At 31.9% G+C, this 20,170-nt stretch overlaps 1 protein-coding gene across 1 annotated transcript; it reads right to left on the reverse strand.

Annotated features, from left to right (window-relative positions):
* Positions 1–383: 383 nt before the first annotated feature.
* Positions 384–7,484, reverse strand: LOC112026440 (probable rhamnogalacturonate lyase B). The gene is made up of 15 exons (XM_065763894.1): positions 7,087–7,484; positions 6,746–6,867; positions 6,005–6,097; positions 5,328–5,447; positions 5,107–5,226; positions 4,609–4,750; positions 3,769–3,939; positions 3,487–3,642; positions 3,280–3,386; positions 3,103–3,193; positions 2,874–3,015; positions 2,615–2,771; positions 2,240–2,356; positions 1,189–1,315; positions 384–772 (listed from the first exon to the last, which is right to left on the reverse strand). Exons 1-15 carry the CDS (start codon positions 7,279–7,281, stop codon positions 518–520), a joined length of 2,115 nt encoding a protein of 704 aa, XP_065619966.1. The 5' UTR covers positions 7,282–7,484; the 3' UTR covers positions 384–517.
* Between the last annotated feature and the right edge of the window lie 12,686 nt (positions 7,485–20,170).

Consider the following 20,170-nt stretch of genomic DNA (forward strand, 5'->3'; position numbering starts at 1 on the left):
GGAGCGACTAAGTACTTGTGAGTGTTTCCCAAGCCCCACGAAAGAACAAAACCACTAGCCTTGAGAAAACTCTAACTCAAGGGACAAAGACTCCTTCCAAGGAAGGGACACCAGTGCCACACTCTAGCAGAAGTTCTCAGAGAGAAACCTTGCTAGAAAAGCGGGCAACCTTCAGAGCTATCCCTATCTTTTTGTATCTAATACAATAGTTTATACAAAAAGTTATCCATTAAAAAAAAAAAAAAAAATTTATACAAAAATTTATTATCTACCTGGAAAAAATTGTAATAATCTCCTAACTAGTTAGAATTAAATTTGTCAATCATTATGGGAATAAGAGTACTAAATGAAAATAAAAGAAAGGGAAAAAGAAAAAAGAAAAGAAAAAGGAAATTGTCTTTCGCTGTGTAACATTGATTTCCATGACTTACTAAAACAATGTAATAATTAACTACAACAGAAATATTTGTAAAATTTTTTTTTTTCTTTTAAACAAAAATTTGTGCTAAATTCTTAATCAAGGATTCTTGCTAGAATTTGAAGGAGAGGGACCTTCCAAACGAATGTAGTCATACATGATTCCCTGGAAAGGGCTTTTACTTAATGGTTGTGTTAGAAAAATGGTATTATTTCCCTCCACTACGTGAGTTCCTGGTACCTTAACTTCAAACAGCCAGTAGAGCCCATGAATTCCATGCCTCGCGATTGTGTTATCCTTACCAATAACTCCACTTGTAAATAGAGGATTTGCCATTGGATCATTAATTCGAACCTTTTAAGAAAAAAAAAATTGTACTATTAGTTTTTTTTTTTTTTGAGAGGGTAATTGTACTATTAGTTAAGTTGAAAAAACTAATTAAACTTATCTTAGCAAAATGTTAATATCAAAACTGCAACAACACGGTTGCAATAATATCTGTGAGTTTGGGAAGTAATTATAAGTTATCTTTTTTGCTTATTTTAGGTACTATTTGCAAGTTTTACGGTGCTTTTTGTTTTAGCTTTATTTTAAAAATCTAACTTTTCATTTTTTTAAAATAAAATTGTTACTAGCTTTTTGTCTCACATTATGTAAATAAATTATCAGAAATAAATTCTTGGAAATAAGCAATATCCAAACGGAGAAAGTTGAATTAATCATCCAAAGAAAATTAAAAGAAGTGTAAGTTGAATTATGAAGTTCCATACTTGCAATTCAGAAGAATGTGCAGTTGCAAGTGCTACTCGTAATTTATAGGTTGCACTCTCGTCAACATTGTCAAGTTTGAACTTAATTTGCCATGTAGTTCCTTCATATGTGTTATTATTTGTCTTCCTGCATCGCAAAAATGGCACACAGCTGAATTTTTTCTAGATATATCTATACTTAAAAATCACCATTTACAAGTAAGAAACACGCTATCCACAAAAGGCCTATGGTAACATTTTTCTCTTTCGGTAACTTTTCAAAGACCGCCATAGCAGAAACAACAGAGGAGATTGCAGCCGACTTTAGGATGGGCCTCTGGCACTTTTCCTTCCACAATTTTACCATCATCAATGGCTGTGTAGGCTATTTATTGAGATGCTCTTCATTAATGGGCCTCTCATAAATTTTAAAAAATTAGTAGATATTTCCGTAGTAGATCTCATTATCAATTTTGATAGTGAGATCCACCATTTATGTGATAGAAAAGAGTATCATGTATTGTACTCTTAAGATACCTAATAATTACTCCGAAAATTTCTATTGACTCGCTCATGCATATCAGAAAGTCTCATAAACAAAAAAAAGTATCAACATCCAAATTCAAGCTAGACTTTGATTTGCCAAACTTTAGTTTGATGGGGAATGTTGGATATATTAGGGCCCATGGGCCTTGGACCTAAACATGTCATGAGCCCACAGTCATAACGAATGAACTTATAGGTCAAGTAAACCTAGTCCTACAAGGGTCAGAATAGGTGCCGACAATGTGACGCTAGTTCATAAATAGTTATTGCCTCCCACTGCTTGGAAGTATTGGTGTATTGGATGAGGTTGGGGCCATGTAATGACTCAATTCGTTCAAGGGAATATTGAAGCCCCCATTCCCATCTATTCCCTCACATATTGTTTTCTTAGTGGGTAGAGAAGTTAATATGATTACACCTAGGTATAGCAATAAAAATAGAAGAATCGAATCATAAACAACTGACAAGGCAATATTGGAGATTTTTTATTGAAGGGTAGCAATAATAATATTGTAGAAATTCGAACCTAGTAACTTGAGCAAAGAACCAATCTTTTCTACAGTCACTATTCCCAATCATGTAAACCAAGTCTCCATCAGGATATAGTTCTGCATATCTCTCCCATAATCCATACTGCCTAAATCTGCCACATAAGAATAAAAACAAAATCAAACTCTTATTTCCATTCATAATATTAATTTCAAAAGAACAAGAAGTACGTCTAAAATATTGGAACTGGATACATGGCACTAACACATTAGCTGGAGAGAAGTTTTTGGAATAATTGATAAATTATTAAAAAAAATTGCATTTAGGTCCTAATTTTAATTGATTCCTCTTGCAAGAACCATATTAATTTCATGTACAGGTTACGAAAAATTCAAAATTAAAGGGGACTAACCTATCAGGATGATTAACATAAAGTTTGTTAATATACAAAGGGTTAGGATCAGGAACATAGAATTCGGCAGCGGTGCGATCTGGGATGCCTATTTCCCACAATGTTGGGCCATCTCTTGGAGGCTCATAAACAAGATTACCAACATCAATGCCAAGACCTGCTTCACATGATATTTGATTTCAAATCACTATAGCATAATAAGTTAATAGCACATTTGGATATGAATATAAAAAGCTTCATAACAAATTGAAAACAAGACCTGCAGTTATGTTAATGACAACATCGTATCTGTAATCACCGATGACACCAGGGACCCATGCATACAAATTATAGACACCAGTACGTACATTTTTAATACTAAAACAGCCATCCTCATTAGCTACGGTCCAGAATTGGTAACCCTGATCAGAAATAGCATATTCAAGGAATCAAATTTGCTACCTAGCTATGAAGATAAGGTACCAAAATTTTTCTTGTCATAATATTACCTTACATTCTCTTTGCCAAGATCCAACATCCCCTGGCAATGCCAATCCAACATAAGAACCAATTCCAGGTGTAGGATTCTCACTAATATACCTAGACAAGGCTCAAAGTTTAAATTTCAGTCAAATTTAACTTAGTTAATTGCTTTTTGTCATATAAATATAAGCATAGAAATGTACCTATCATGGACTAGTAATCGACCACTGACATTACCCCGTTGATCTGATGATGGAAAGTCCACTGAAGCTGGAAAATCATAGGGCCAGGTTTGAACTTCATTCATCATCTGAAAATAGTTTGTTTTATTAATTGTTCGCCATCAAAGTTGTACAATCTAATTTTTACCAAATAAAACTACAAATTTCAACATGTGTTTGATGTAAAACCTGTTTTTTAGCATCCTCCCAGAGTGAATTCGGGCCCTCCTCATTAGTCAGAAAATTAAGATACATAAAAACGGGGCCGTAAACTTTCTTCCATGGCTCATTAGGTCCAAATTTCATTATTAAATCCTCTCCTGCATAGTGTGTGCTATGAAATACCTGAGATTATTGTGCCACTTAGAGAATGTTAAAGATTATAAAAATATCACACAATTTTCTTTTTATAGTTCACAATGTACATGCATGTGATCCACAATTAAGGACTTGAAACTATTTTTCACTTACTGAAAGGCTGGTTGGACCGTCGTGGGAGTTAAGGAATTGTTTGGAGGGTCCAGCAGATCGGAACTCATAGCTTGGTGTGATTTGCCAAAACCCCACGGGTGGGTCCGCGCTTACCCACCCGTGAACTCTGATATCCTTGGCCTCGCTTGAGTATTCGTACTTGTCATCCACCTGCACAATAATCGATCAAATTAAGGAGAAAAAAGAAAAGAAAAAGAAACATGATATATGCATTAGCTCTATAAAAATTCTTTAATACTTGATTTCTTGAAAATAAAGTACCATACAAAAATGAAAAAAAATAAAAATAAAATAAATCACTCCACAACTCACACTCTAAATACTAATTATTATCTTAAATATTTATAATTCACTTAATAATATAAAATTTACCAAAAAAAAAAAAAAAGTGAAAAAAAATTACCTAGTACTTGATTTCTAAAATGTAAAGTACCATTGTTTATTTTAGCATAATAACTTACTTTTTTTTTTTTTTTTTACACAATTACCTTTCAATAACACTCACATTAGATTATCTGTTCCACATTATATTTTATTTAAATAATCATTTTTCATTCTTTGTTGATTATTATCTTTTGAGAGAGAGAGAGAGAAGAATTTGATGAGACAAGAGGTGAGAAAAAAAAAATTAAAATAATGATATATAAAGCTACAATATATTTACAAAGAACTATAAGGGCAAAATTAATGTCTTAGTGACAATATCAAAATAAAAATGAACTTGCCCTTCAATATAAGTGTTTTTATCTTTTCGTAAACCTTTGAACAATTATAAAGACTTGTTATTGATATCAAAAAAGTAAAGGGTCGAAGATATACCTCTCCTGTAAATTCTGGCTCCACGGGATTGACAAGTCGTACTGCTTCTGGGTAGGCCAGGGTTTGGCCTCTAGGTGGTAACCGGTCTTCAGGCAAGGGCATGAATCTTTGCCTGTTGTCTGCTATAGCCATATAATGAAACCTGTAAGTTTAAAAAACTTATGCAGTCAAATCGTGTAATATTTTCTTTTGAATATCTCAATATATACTGCCATAAATATTTTTTTTTGGGTGGGAATTAAGGACATGTTAATATTCTTCAAGACAAGCAATCTAAACTTTAATAAAAAAAGATAGATGTAAATTTTAGTTAATTCAATTGGTAAAGTTTCTTGTCTTTAATAAAAAAAAAAATCTAAGATTCAAACTCTATCTACATTAAAACCGATTGGTTTCATATTTTGATGATAAAAAGCAATCATCATATAAGGTATATATTATAGGTTGAAATTCTATCATATTTATCAAAAATAAAGAAGATGGATCAAATTTACTTACTTGTCTTTCCTAAGCTTTAATGCAATCCTAGTATTGTCCAAATCGAAAGCTGGTGATTCTGCCGTGTGTTCATAAATGGCATAGGAGTAGAATCCCGAGGAACCACGAAGCATCACGAACCTGAAAATAAGTATATAGCTATACATAACCATTACCGTTCTAAAAAGTTATCGTCATTGATTGGAATCTTGATATAACAAGATGTGCTCGTGAACAAGTACCTTTTGTCTATAGTCAATGGAACAGGTTTGCCCTTAAGTGAGGGATCCCATATTCTAGTGAATGACAGCTCTACTTGTTCTTCATTTTCCACAACTACCTTCAACTTTGTCCCTTCCATCCTGTAAAGCAATCAGTTCACGGATTGCATACCAACTTCAGTTTTAGATTGCAAAAGTTAATATACTACCTTTTTCTTTTTTTAATAAGTGTTAGATACAACCATAATAATCACATGTAATCATTCAACAAAAATTAAATATAATCCATTTGTGACACCCAAAATTTGTAATTGGAAGAGTAGTTGAGAACAAGTTAAAAAAGAACAAAAGCTAGTGCTAATAATTGGAAGTTGGAAGTTGGAACTTAGCTTCAAATTAACATGAAATTCAGCGACTGATAAGAAATGAGTGTTGCAAAGCAAAGAAGATTTTATATACGTCATGAATCACAAGTAAAATAGGCATTTCAAACATTCTCTTTTTTCAAATCATTCTCTATATTTTGTGAATATATATGCATCTTAATGTCACCATTTAAAAATTTAAGTTGCAGGTATGTAAGGATCAAGTAAAGGAACTAAGAAGCAAGTATAACAAAGTACTCATGTTAGAATAATCATAAGCTCAGGAAATTTACTGTTAGAATATGCATAAATAGGGAGGGCCGGGAAACATACCTATCAAGGTAACCCTTAAATTTTTTTGTTGGGTTACCCTGGTAACCTTTTGTGCCGTTCCTTCCAGGAAGGTTCCATACCACATCCCAGTATCTACATGGTTAAAAGAAATAGGACAATTAATTTCAGAAAGTTCATTAAAATTGCATCCTTAAAGGATTATTTGGATTGAGAAATGGGAAGGGGAGTAGAGTAGAGAGTTGGCCGGAAATTAGCCTAATTTCCGACCAACCCCCCTCTATTTCCTCTTCCTTCCCCCTTAATCTAAACAAGTCATAAGTGATAGGAATATAAATCCTCTCACCTTTTGTGTTTCAATTTATATTCCACAAATTTTGCATGTATCTAATTTTTAATTTTTGTTTTAAACTTTGATTATCTTATAAAGAAAAGAAAAGGAATATGTGATAAGTTATTATTGATAGAGCTTAAAATGGAACACAAAAGGTGGGATAGTAAATTTTGATTGCTAAAATACTAACACAATTTTGCTCTTATTTCCTACAGGTATATCCTTAATCTGGTTTGATTAATTTATCATCATATAAAATCATTAAAAAAAAATATTAAGGCCGCCAGTGGGATTAACTACTAACTGTTACATAATCTCAATAACTGTTTTTAAATGTTTAATCTTAGTATTTATATAACCCATCAAGTATCACAATCATGTTCTTCAACAAATAAGAGAGATGTTGCTGGGATTTTTTTTTTTTTTTTTTAAATTTTTGAAAAGCTTACCCTCTATCAGTTTCGTTGTTAAGAACTTCAAGCAAATTGTCAATGCCATTATATTGTATTCCAGTGACCGTTCCTCCTGGATTTGATAGGTTAACTTGTACTATGCCATTATCCATAACCACCTGCAAAAATTATGTCTCATTAAGATTCCATTCCCACACTGCCCTTGTTGAATTATATCCAAATTTCTCTGCGTAGTACTTTTTATAAAGATACAATTTTCCATGTAGCTATATATCTATGGTATAATTGTAGAAACAGAGGAAATTGCAGAAACAGAGGTACCAAATAAGATGAAAATTATAAATAAATAATAAAAAAAATTTACTTGAGTGGCTTACGTATTGATCTTGAATTTGTAGTCGAACACTTGGGTATGGCATATTGAGACTGCTCTCTGCTATCTCCGGGAACTGCTTTGGGACAATGGATATATCAATCTGGTTTTGGGTGGTGAGTTTGAGTAAAATGTAAAGCATAAAATGACTGTAAGCTAAACTCAAATATGATGATTCTGAGAAGCAGAGACAATTCATCCCTAACCTTTTCAGAATCCAACCACAGAATGAACATGTGAATATGTGAAGGCTTTATGGTTTGTAAGGATTTTTTCTGGCCTACTTTGCTTGAACCAGAGAGAAAAGCAATCTTTTCTTTTATCTTTTCGTTGCCGCAACCACTACTGTTTTTTTGTCAAACTGTCAATGGAGCATTAAATGGAGCCACTCACGGGTCGGTAGTCGTTATGTTAGGAATCTGAATTAGGAATCATGAAATTGTGGAAAATTTTGTTTAAGGAAAGATACCAATACCATTAAGATCATATAGTCAAAGTTCTACCAAATTTATTTTATTTTATTTTATTTTTAAGATCATATAGTCAAAGTTCTACCAGATTATTATTGTTGTTGTTATTATTATTATTTTATTTGAGAACAACCATAATTGGAGCTGGTATCTCTTAGGCCAGGCGCATGAGAGATTTTTCCCCATAATTGGGTTACAACGTACTGTTTCTACTTTCATTTCATGTAAAGAGTGTGACATGAGGAAGGATGGGTGGCAAAGTTAGTCTACCATTGTATGTTATGGGTTTCTAGTTGCCGTTTCTAGCTAGAGTAATGCACCTTTAATAAATTTCTATAAAAAGAAAAAAAGTATTGGGTATGTTTAAGAAACTGTCATGTTGACAGCAAAAAGTCTTATAGTTCAATCAAGTATCTCCTAGTGTTTTTAATGGGATATCCAAGATTCAAATTCTCCTACTCACATTATCAAATTATTGATTTAAAAAAACAAAACTATAACACTGATGCAAGGACGGTAGATCCCTTTCCTTTAATGGAAAATTCCAATAATAAAAACTTTTAATTATTAATTAAAACTAATTTATGTCCCATGCAATATGTGGTACAATTTGAAATATTTTTCTAAGAAATTATGTTATTTCTCATGCATAATACTTATTGTGTATTATAATATTTGAGTAATTGAATTAAAAACTTATTCATAAAAGCATTTTAAGAGTATAGAGTGGAGAAATTATAGATAATTCAATCCAAGTGTTATTAATTAGGATTTAAATTCCATCAGGAATTATTATGAAAAAGCATACATATAAAATACAGTTATCTATTTTGAGATATGGTAAAACACAATCCCAAATAATAAGGGTTATATTAGGCCTCTGTTTAGTGTAAATCTACCTGTACATTTTATAATTAAAAAAAAAAAATTGTGCCAATATATAATTGCACAATATAAACATAAGGTTCTATAAGAAATCTTTATAAAAATTGTAATATTAATCTTAATTTGATGAAAAAGAAAAACGGTTAATAAATTTAGAATTCAAGTGAACTCCGAGAGAAGCTAACATATGGCAGCCCATGACCTTCATGATCTCTTACTAGCTACTAGTAATAGAGTAGCTAATTGTTTTGTATTTGGGCTCAACCCCTGTTGTTCTTTCTGATGTAATTAGCTCTGAGCAAGCCTTTGTCCTAGGCTCACCTATGTAGCCTTGGGTTTTTTTTTTTTTTTGGGAATAAAATCGTAGATTATCACCCCAAGTAAAACAAAATCTTTCCCATGGATTACATACACAAGAAGAAACCCACGTGTGTTAAACATGTTTTTTTTTTTTTTTATCAATTATTTCTTTTAGTTCTTAACTAAAACAGCCTTAACAGTACCAAAAAATAAAAAATAAAGGACAATGCACTTAAACATGCAAATCTAAATAATTAGACATCAAAACAAAGTGTTTTTTGGTATGCTGATGAATAGAGATAGAGATCAAGGCTAATTTACCTGATTGGCACATCCAAAAACTAAACCAAGAAGCAAATGACCAACAATAATAATCCAAACCCTTTGAGCAAAGCCATTGTTAGATGCACCAACACAAAAATGTCTTCCACCCCAAGGCATTGTAGTATGCTTACCAAAAGGTCGGGTCACTATTGCTGCTAAAATGGATACCACCAAAGCAACAAAATTTAGAGATGAAGTAAGCAGCTTCAATGTCTGGCTATCAAATAAAAAATAAAAAAAATACAGAGTAAACTGCTTCAATGTATGGCTATCAAATTTGCAGTATTGATTATTACATGGATGTAACCTATATAGAACATTAATACCTAAAGCTTACGTTTGGCAACTTAATTAAGACTTAGAAAAATAAATCAAATAATGTCTTCCACCCCAAGGCATTTTAGTATGCTTACCAAAAGGTCGGGTCACTATTGCTGCGAAAATGGATACCACCAAAGCGACAAAATTTAGAGATGAAGTAAGCAGCTTCAATGTCTGGCCATCAAATAAATAAAAATACAGAGTAAACTGCTTCAATGTATGGCTAACAAATTTGCAGTATTGATTATTACATGGATGTAACCTATATAGAACATTAATACCAAAAGCTTACGTTTGGCAACTTAATTAAGGCTTAGAAAAATAAAGCAAATAATTTATGTCTCTCTCTTTTATTCATTTACCAGCCAATAAGCTGTGCTTTGCACAATAAATTATTAAAAAATATTTGTTTAATTGTGTTAATATATTTTAGAAACCTTTTAAATATTCATTATTCATTGTAAATTTGTGAAAAAAAACACTATAGGTCCATTTGGATAGAACTTATTTTGTTGAAACTGAAAACACTGTAGCAAAATAATTTTTAAATGTGTGAATAGTGTCATGGGACCCATTTTTAATGAAAAAATTGTTGAAAAGTAAAGTTTGTAAGTCCTGTGAATAGTGCATGGGACTCACTGATGTGGCTAAAAATTGGTTGAAAAGTCAAATAGTGCGGCTAAAAAAAAAATGAAGCTAAAAACACAAACTTCAGACGTGAACGTGGATCCAAACCCCACCTATCTATAAAAGGGCTTTAAAAAAAAAAACCCATAGTGGGAGAGATATAGATGGCTATCAAATTATATTGGTTGTCCAGTGCACAAATACATAGACAAACTTTTTCCCAAATTATCAATATAATTACAAACATATTTTTTAGAAGATAATTATAAACATTTAAGAGTGTCTTAATTGGAAAATAATCTGGCTTCTTTATACCAACATTGATTTATCAAGAATCATTATCATGGGTTACATACACTTTTCCTTACATTTAAATAGTTGCATAGAAATATGGTGCTATTGATTAATTTTAATACCCTTACTTAAATGAAAAAAATGAATTCAATAGAATTAAATATGGATCATACATATCCACTAATAACAACTTTATCACCATAAATCTCCTTAATAGAATTGCAAAGGATGTAGGTTTCTACCCAGCCACCAATGAGTCATTTACAAGGCAAAAAATAAAGAGACAAAACTACATTATTGGTCCATGAAGTTTACTTGATGTGCACAATTGACCTCACTTAAACTTCGAGTGTTGTTAGCTCCTTAAGTTTCAAAACTGAGTGTTATTAATCCTTTGTTTACTACTGTTAATATTATTGTTTACCTGGCTAACGAAATAGTGATGTGATATTTTTTAAATGATGTGGTATTTATTTTTATTTTCAAAAATAAGACATACCATAAAACCCATAAAAGAAAATATCTAACCCGATTCAAGTGGGCCAAATCAAACCAAAAAGTCCCAATAAAATTAACGAGACCCCAAGACTGTCGTCCTCCTCTATGCAATGCCACCTTCCTCCATTGGCGACAACATCTTCCCCCCCCCCCCCCCCCCCCGAGCCTTAGCGACATCATCATCCTCCACATCCATTTTGATTCATGGTTGTGCTCGCATAGCAAAAGAACTAAGGGCAATTCGTCTAAAGGCTGTAAATTTAATTGACCTTTAGCAAGGGGATTTCCATGAATAAACCCTCCATCAACCTCCGCCTTATCCAATACAATGAAAGTCTTCTTTGCAAAATTCACCTCCAATTACATATGGTGCCACAAGAAATCAGAAGTACATATGTACATAGCAAGTACAATAAAAAAGGAACAAACCCAACTGAATAATCTACAAAACCCATGTCTAGAACCTTAATCATCAATCGAAAAATGCAACAACAGATTGAGTTGGTGCACAAAAAAAAAAAAAAAAAATCATATTTTGCACTACCAAAATTAAAATCATAGTGCTCTAGAAATTTCCTCACCAATACTCATATCACCAAAAGAGTGCCTCCTATTGTGTCCCAACTACCTAGTGACAACACAAACTAGATGGGTTGGCCAAAGATGAGAAAGGAGGTGCAGAGCAATGGTTGTGCGAGGCTACGAACACGACCATGAATCAAAGTGGTTGTCAAGGATGATAGTGCTGCTGTTGTGTGGAGAAGGACAACAGTCTTTGGCTATCACTCTCTTACGTTAGTTTTAGATTGATAATTCTTGTTTGATTAGGGTATTAACCCACTTGAACCGGTGGGTTCTAGTTAGCTCAACTAGTAAAGTCTTTGATAGTTATAAAAGAGATCTGGGGTTCAATCTCCGCTTACACCAAAAACTGATTAATGTCTTAGTCTGATAAAGAGCTATTATTAGAAGTGGACGCCATATGTTGAAAATCTCTCTAAAAAAAAAAACCCCACTTGAACCGGGTCAAATATTGCTATTATGAGTTTATTATATGTATAATTTTTAAGTAAAAATAAATAGTAAATACCACATGGTCCACATTAGTTAAAAAATTGCCACACTACTATTCCATTAGCCCCATAAGCAATAATACTAATGGTAGCTAACAAAGGATTAATAGTACTTAGTTTTGAAACTTGAGGGATTAATAGCACTCAATTGAAACTTAAGAGATCAATTGCGCACGTCAAGTAAACTTCAAGGACTATCAGTGTAGTTTTACCAAAAAAATACAAATGTAAAATGCCAAAACCAAAAAAAATGAAAAAGAAAAGGCAAACACCAGGGTATTTTTTTTCCCCAATATTATAAACCCCCAAAAAAAGTGAATTAATATTTCACCTAAAATAATTAAGAAAATCATAATGGTAATGAAAAGGGTGGTGGCTTAGTTGTTATTTGGTGCTTTGTTTGAAGTATTCTTTAACATCGTTACTCTTATATGTCTTCTAAAATTCAATGGCCATCACAAATTTTGAAATGATCAAACTTAGAAATTTTAACAAACATAGATACAAAAGATAAAATATTTTCACAAAATTGACAAAAAAAAATTGTTTGAATCTAGGTTAGGGAGAGATGGAGGCTAACCTACCAGCTGGTTTTTTTTTTTTTTTTTTTTTTTTAAATTTTTTTTTTTTAATTTTAACTATAACATATAGAACATCAAGAGATAGTGAGAGGAGCTTAATCTCGAAAAACTTTTTTTTTTTCATAAAAAAAAAAAGAAGAAAGAGAACATAAATAGAAGACTAACAATAAAACATTTTATAAAAAAACTATCCTTAAAACAGAATCGTCTAACAAATTTAACTCTTGTGATATCATATAACCTTTGTTTAATTTAAAGGATTGAAGAGGGGCAATTTAGACTTTTCACATAGTGCCACATATGTAGAGGTCACATGAGTCACACGTGGCATGATATTCTGTCCAAGTTTTTAGTTCAAATGTAGGGTGCAAAGTAAAACACATGTTATAGTTTAGGGTGGCAATCATGCATTCCAAAAGTTTAGGATAATAAGTATAAATGAGTGTATAGTTTAGGGTGATAAAGTATAAATTTTAATATAAAAAAACCACTAGCCTATACAATTACAAATCATTTTAAACTATATTTTTAGCAACTTTATCTTTCTTACACCCATATGCCAAGAACCTTGTAGATCATGATGGTAGAAGAATCTAAGTTTAAATCCCAATTCATCCACTTTTATTTTCAAAATTCATATTCCTAATACAATGTCCCATGTTCCATAACTTCAAACATATAGGAGTATTTTCTTAGTCTTTAATATGATTCACAATGTAAACCAATTGAGACAGAGAGAGAGATACATTTGTTTGGATTGGATTACCTGCAAATCCTCGTTGAAATTTTTTTTATTACTTTTTTCATATTTTATTAAAACAAACAAACAAATAGATAAATATATAAATAAATATATATATATATATATATATATTCATCTATTTGTTTGTTTGTTTTAATAAAATATGAAAAAAGTAATACAAAAAATTTCAACGAGGATTTGCAGGTAATCCAAGCGAGCCCATATCAACGAGCATTTTGATTGCACAATATTGTATAATTGGATAATATATATTGAGTAAAATAATTAATGTAATATTCAAACACCAAAATTTTCAAACAAAATTTTTGCTCAACCAGATCCCAGATTGAGACAATGGTTCCATTATTTTTTCTCTTTAATCTCACATCCTCGGGACAAAATTGCTTTTTGCCCCTTTCTGAAAAAAAAAAATCCAGCATTTTGCCCTCTTTCTCAAACTAATTAGGGAAATGCCCCTCTTTTGAAAATCGAGTTTCTGAAAATCGATTTAGGCCCTATAGCGGCGTTTTTAAGGACCTTATAGTGACGTTTTAAGGACATATAGTGACGTTTTGTAACTCGATTTTCATAAAGTCGAGTTACATGCAATTTTTTTTCTTTTTTACACCTATAACTCGACTTTATGAAAATCGAGTTACAAAACGTCACTATAGGTCCTCAAAACGTCACTATAGGGTCCTTAAAAACGCTGCTATAGGGCCTAAATCGATTTTCAGAAACTCGATTTTCAAAAGAGGGGCATTTCCCTAATTAGTTTGAGAAAGAGGGCAAAACGCTGGATTTTTTTTCAGAAAGGGGCAAAAAGCAATTTTCTCCCACATCCTCGTGATACAAACCTCAAATTTTTGCAGCAAAACACGGAAGCAAAGCAACATCATCAACGAACATCAACCAACTCTCTACATCAAACATGAGCCATGAATTTGTGGTATCTTCCCAGCACGTTGAGCTCCATAGGCCATAGCTGCATAAAAAGAATTGATATCAATATGCCTGATTGGGACATCCAAAGCTTTGTAGGGGGAGGCCCTTGCTTGTTTAGACACAAAAATAAACAGGGGCCAAAAAGTGTGGATCAAGACTTATCATCCCACCAAAGAGTGAGCGAATGCCAAAGGAAAGGTACAGATGCTTTGCAGTGAGCGAATGCCAAAGGAAAGGTACAGATGCTTTGCAGTGGACTAGTGGAACCATACAAGAAACAAGACAATCAAATGCAAAGCAAAACGAATTTTTTTTTTTTTTTTTTTTGAAATGATCAAATGCAAAGCAAAACTATTCAGTCAGTTGCATACCCCATTGATAGTGGAATTGTAAGTCTTCTTTTGTCCCCAATACGCATGCATGAGAATTTAGTAAATATATAATAGGGACATGTTAACGGATACCCTTGAGACATTTGTTAATAAACTATTTTAAGAAAGTTCTGATACCACTTTCATAGGAAATATAAAAGAGTTTGAAGTTGATAAAGACGAGATATAGAACACATGTTTTACTTAAATCTCAACACATCCTAACACACCTAACAACATATTGATAAACTCTCAATTGGGTTGAATTTTCAGATGAATATTAGAATTGATTGGACGTAGTTCTGCATATTCTTTAATATTTGATATGATGACGTGACATGTCGGGATTGGAGGGTGTAAAACTTGGGTTTTATACCACATTCTTATAGAATTTAATCTCAACATTCTTATAGAATATAATCCCAATATAAAAAATTATCAAAAAATTCAATTTTTTTTTTAATATACACTCGAAAGAGTTTAATATATATGTTTTAGACCCACCACCACTTACATGGGAAATCAATAAATTTTTAAAGGTTCACTAGAGTGTCACATATCATGGCATGCACACAAATTTTATTCGATTTTTGAGTAATTAGAGTAAATCCACCTAAAATTATGCTCGAATTCACATTGCCTATCCATTTTTTGATAAGTATCACTTTGTCCACTTGAGATTCGCTCTCTTTGTCTCCTATAACCCACCTCTGTAAAAATAGATCAAAAGATGTCATTTGTAAAAATTTAGAAACTTAGCTCAAGAACTCTAATAGATCACAAAATGTCTTTGTAACACTCAGAAGAAAATAACACAAAAGGAAAAATTCACTTACTTTTAACTCTATCCATTATTTTTTCTTATTTGATTTCATCTCTCTCTCTCTCTCTCTCTCTCTCTCTCTCTTCGCACCAGGGTGGCTGTATAGGTTTGGGCTTTGATTTGTGGAGGAGAAGCACGGCTACTTTGGGTATGGATTTTGAGGAGAAGCATGATGTATAGGTTATTGGGTTACAATTTGGGTTTTGGTTGTGGCAAATATGAGATTTTGGGCTGTTATGGTGGTTATGTGTCGTTGTGGCTATGGTGAGTCGTTTGTGTTGTTGTTGGTGGATCACTTTCTTCATTCAAACCCCAAACCCTAGACCTTTTGTCTGATCCACTGCTCACCCACGAGTGTTGGTGGTTCAGTGAGTTGTAGGTTCCAGTTTTGGTGGTGGTGGTGTAGGTTAGCAAATTAGAGGAGAGAGGGGTGGACCATGGTGGTGATGGAATGAGGGGTGGAGTCATTGTGATACTTGGAGTTTTTGTAGGTTTTTATATTGACTTTGAAATTTGATCCTATTCCTAAATGCTAAGTTTTATTGTGGGTTTTTTTGTTTAATTTTGTTGCATTCTTGTAATTGTTGCTTGGAGTTTTGAACATGGGGTTCCAAAAATTAATTTTTACAAAAAACCTTACTTTTTGATCTTGTTTTCTCTTGTTTTTGTATGTGTGTTTTGTTTTAGGAGAGAAACAAAAAAGGGCGAGCAAAAATACATATTTACCCTCATTTTTAATAGAGGTGAGTCATGGGAGACAAATCAAGCAAACTTTAGATGAGTAAAGTGACACATTTCAAATCATGAGTAGACTGTGTGAATTTGAGCCTAACCACAAGTGAATTTACTATAATTACCCCTTCAATTTTATAGTATGGTCAATTACTAACTAGGACCAAACAATAGAAAAGCTAAAGCCCATTTGAAGCCATGCTCTAGATGAGCATAACACACAGACTTGAGTAATTATTGTTGTGAGTTTTTAACTCCTTATCTCATTGCATTAAAGTTTAGATGCCATTGGAACTCCATCTAACAATCTTACTACAGAGGCTTTTAGAGTATTCGCATCAACCCTTTCAAAAATTTTTGTCAATTTTAACATAAGAACCTACTTTTTTATTATTTTACCTAACTATTTTTCAAAACACCCACACTTAATTATTTATTGTATACTCTATTTCATTAAATATCAAATTCCTAATTTTTTTTTAATTATTTTTAAATTTTTTTTTCTCTTCACACTCAAGTTACCATCCACTATTTTTCTTCACCCCCGAGAAACATGAAGAGACAATTTTTTTTTTTTTTTTTTACATAACCTACAATATTTTTTTTTTTTTGGGTAAAATACAAGAATAATTATATTAAACTTTTATATTTTCGAGAAACATGAAGAGACAATTTTTTTTTTTTTTTTTTACATAACCTACAATATTTTTTTTTTTTTGGGTAAAATACAAGAATAATTATATTAAACTTGTATATTTGCACAAGTTAATATTTATACTTTTCAACTTCTTATTAACATCAAAATCTGTCATTTGACAGTTTCTCCCTTTAGTTGCTCAATTCTAAATAGGAGGAATTACACTTTTCCAAACTAAACTATGCATTAGATTACACTTTGCACTCTAAAATATCCGACTGCATACTTTGCACTTTAAACTATCACACTTTGCATCCCGATGTTATTTTTGCTGTTATGTTTAACAAAATCTTACTGCATGTGACAAACACATGCTTCTTTCTTAGATGGAACAAAGTTAAAAGACTGAAACACCCTTATTCAAAGTTAAATAAAACAAAACCCGAAATTTTCCCTCCACCATCACGGTTTTCTTATTTGTTTGGGTTCCACACCACTTCATCTACACACTCTCTCTTAAAAAAAAACACAAAAATTTTAGAGTTTCTCTTGTATCTTCCTTGGCCATTGACAAAGTTCAAATCTTCTAATGCATTCAATTTATGAGATTATTGTTCTAAAATTTCAATTTTGCTTCCTGTTTGTCTGGTTACTTTTAAAAAAAGAAAGATTTATTGTTCTAAAATATACATGATGCAGGTGTATGGAATAATGTTTACTAATGAGTGTTGGGACTAGTAGTTAGGGATTGTTTATAGACTTAGGTGGTGTCTTCAATTGGTCCCCACACTGTATATAATATTTTTTGTCCTACTTGTAATATTGAAAGCATGTTTTTGATTAAAATTAATATTTGATGCAGGAAAAAAATACAGCCAAAACATGGAAGAAGGTGATTTAATTTTTGAGATTCACCACGGGGGAAGGTTCAAGAATTTGAATGGGTTAATTTATGTTGGTGGTGACATATCAATTCATGGTGAGGAATATGATAGGGATTGTATGTCTTTTATTGGGGTCCAGAGTATTTTGAAGTAATGGATATAAAAGGGGGGATTTAGTTTATTACAAACAAGTTGGCATGAATTTAGATGAAGGCCTTGTGCAAATAAAAATAGATCCAGATGTGTTGAAGATGGTCGACAGTCATAAAGGTATAGAAAGTGTGGTATTATACACTGTTAGTCAAGAGATTGATAATGATTGCATACCATTTACTCATAACATACCTGAGAGTGTTACTATTGGACCATTGGTGATAGCAAAAGGAAGGGAAAAGAGAAGTGTGTTGCTAATGCTGCTGGTTTTAATATACCAAAATTGCAAATTAAGGGTGGAAAAAACAAGTCTACAAGTAGCAATAAGAAGGGGAAGGAGAAGGTGTGTGATGATGTTGTCTCCCTAGGGTATGATGCCGATGTTGACCTTGATGTGGATTGGCATGAAAATATAGCTGAAGATGAATATGACAGCTTGAATGAAAATGAAGAAGAGGAGTTTGATGTAGAAAATGGTAGAGCTTATAATGACCCTTTTTGGGGTGAGGTACTAAGCAGGATGAAGACATATTTGAGCCAATTGAGAAGGAAAATGAGCCCAAGAAGGTATTGTATTTGACACATGGACAGCAAATGGGTAAGGATTGTGGTTCTGATATTGGCAAGAGTGATGAGCTGATTTCTCCTAAGCCCACATCTGAAGAGGATAACTATAACACCAACAAAGATCTTGAAATTAATGAAATTGATATGGCCTATCCAGAACTTGTGAAAGGTTTGAAGTTTGGTGACATTGCCACTTTTAGAGCTGCTGTAAAAAAGGCCAACTTGATTAAAGACAAAGATTTATGTTTTATGAAGAAAACCGTGATTGTGGAGGGAAAATTTTGGGTTTTGTTTTAATTGATTTTGAAGAAGGGTGTTTCAGTCTTTTAACTTTGTTTTACCTAAGTAAAAAGCATGTGCTTGTCACATACATCAAGATTCCGTTAAATATAACAGCAAAAATAACATCGAAGTGCAAAGTATGATAAGTGTGATAGTTTATGGTGCAAAATGTACAATCGGATAGTTTAGAGGGCAAAGTGTAATCTAGTACATAGTTTAGGATAGTAAAGTGTAATTTCCCTTTCTAAATAAGCATATAGTGTTTAAACGGCTAGTAACTTATGTTTTGTTTGTTTTGGCAATAATGTTTTCTAGAAAATGAAAAGTATTTTTTATAAAACTATCTCATTTTCCTATGTTTGGTAGCAAGTAGTAACCTTAAATGAGTTGAAAAATAATCTTCTAACTTCCCTTATTTAGCTTATTGTGAGATAAAGTTGTTGTTTTTTTTTTTTTTTTTTTAAAAGTGAAAAACAATCTCTAAAAATAAGTAATATTTTTTATGTTGACCAAAAATAGTTTTCTTTTAATTCATTTTTTCTAATACTATCAAACACTGGAAAATACGGAAAACAATCTTTACACAAAGTTTTCCTTTGAAACAAACATAGCATTAATGAATTTTCATGTGCAATTCAATGGCCATACATTATTGTCTTGGTCAAACGTTTTAATATATGGGCATTATAATAGCCATTCCTTTTTACAGCTCATCTAATTAAGTTTTGAAATTCATTTTTGATATCTGGAATCAAATGGAAAGCCTACCATGAGCTCTATATATATTTATGGTGTAAACATTGTGGTTAAAACTTTTTTTTTTTTTTTTTTTTTTTGAGAATGAACATTTTGATTAGAACTGATTCATTTATCAATAGCCTTTTACATTTTTGAAAGTCAATTCTTATATTTCGTATTACTATATTTTCATACACTATATTAAATTACTATTTGAGAGTTTCTCATCTTACAAGTGGTGAAGATTTGTAAAGATATACAGTTTAGGATTGTTGTATCATGGGGCGGCATGCAAAATTGTTAGTCTATTACACCGGAAATCTCCTTAGATGGTGTGTCTTATCTCAAAAGATCAACCTAATTCGCACCTCAACTTCACCATTTCAACTCATGAAATTGATGGTAATTTGTTTATCATGTTATGAGATGTTTTTGAAGCAACAAGGTAACATCTTATAAATTATTTTGTAATTTTATGGTGAAATACAAACTTAGTGAAATATGATTATACAAATAATTATGTTATAAATTATGAGATGCAATATATATTAATTTATGTTCGTAGGAACATCATTTCGAGGCATTGATTCTTTACCAGATATAGAGCTATTATAATCACACCAAGATAGAATAAACATTATTTATTTTTCCCCTTAATCCAGGGTAGGATTGAGATCCGGTCCTCCAATAATTTATACAAAAAATTAAAATCTTCCTGTTAAAAATTGTAATAATCTCCTAACTAGTTAGAATTTAATTCTGTTACCCAAACATTATGGGAATGAAAGTACCAAATGAATTCTATCTTTGATCTCAAAAAAAAAAAGTACTAAATGAAAAG

This window comes from Quercus suber, unplaced genomic scaffold (genome assembly GCF_002906115.3).
Source record: "Quercus suber isolate HL8 unplaced genomic scaffold, Cork oak 2.0 scaffold_530, whole genome shotgun sequence".
Taxonomy (NCBI): Eukaryota; Viridiplantae; Streptophyta; class Magnoliopsida; order Fagales; family Fagaceae; genus Quercus; species Quercus suber.

Coding starts and splice junctions, on each gene's coding strand:
- LOC112026440 (XM_065763894.1), bottom strand. CDS start 7,281: ATGAATTGTCTCTGCTTCTCAGAATCATCATATTTGAGTTTAGCTTAC. Junction 5,227..5,327: donor CCATTGACTATAGACAAAAG/GTACTTGTTCAC, acceptor ACTTATTTTCAG/GTTCGTGATGCTTCGTGGTT. Junction 3,387..3,486: donor GGGAGGATGCTAAAAAACAG/GTTTTACATCAA, acceptor AACTATTTTCAG/ATGATGAATGAAGTTCAAAC.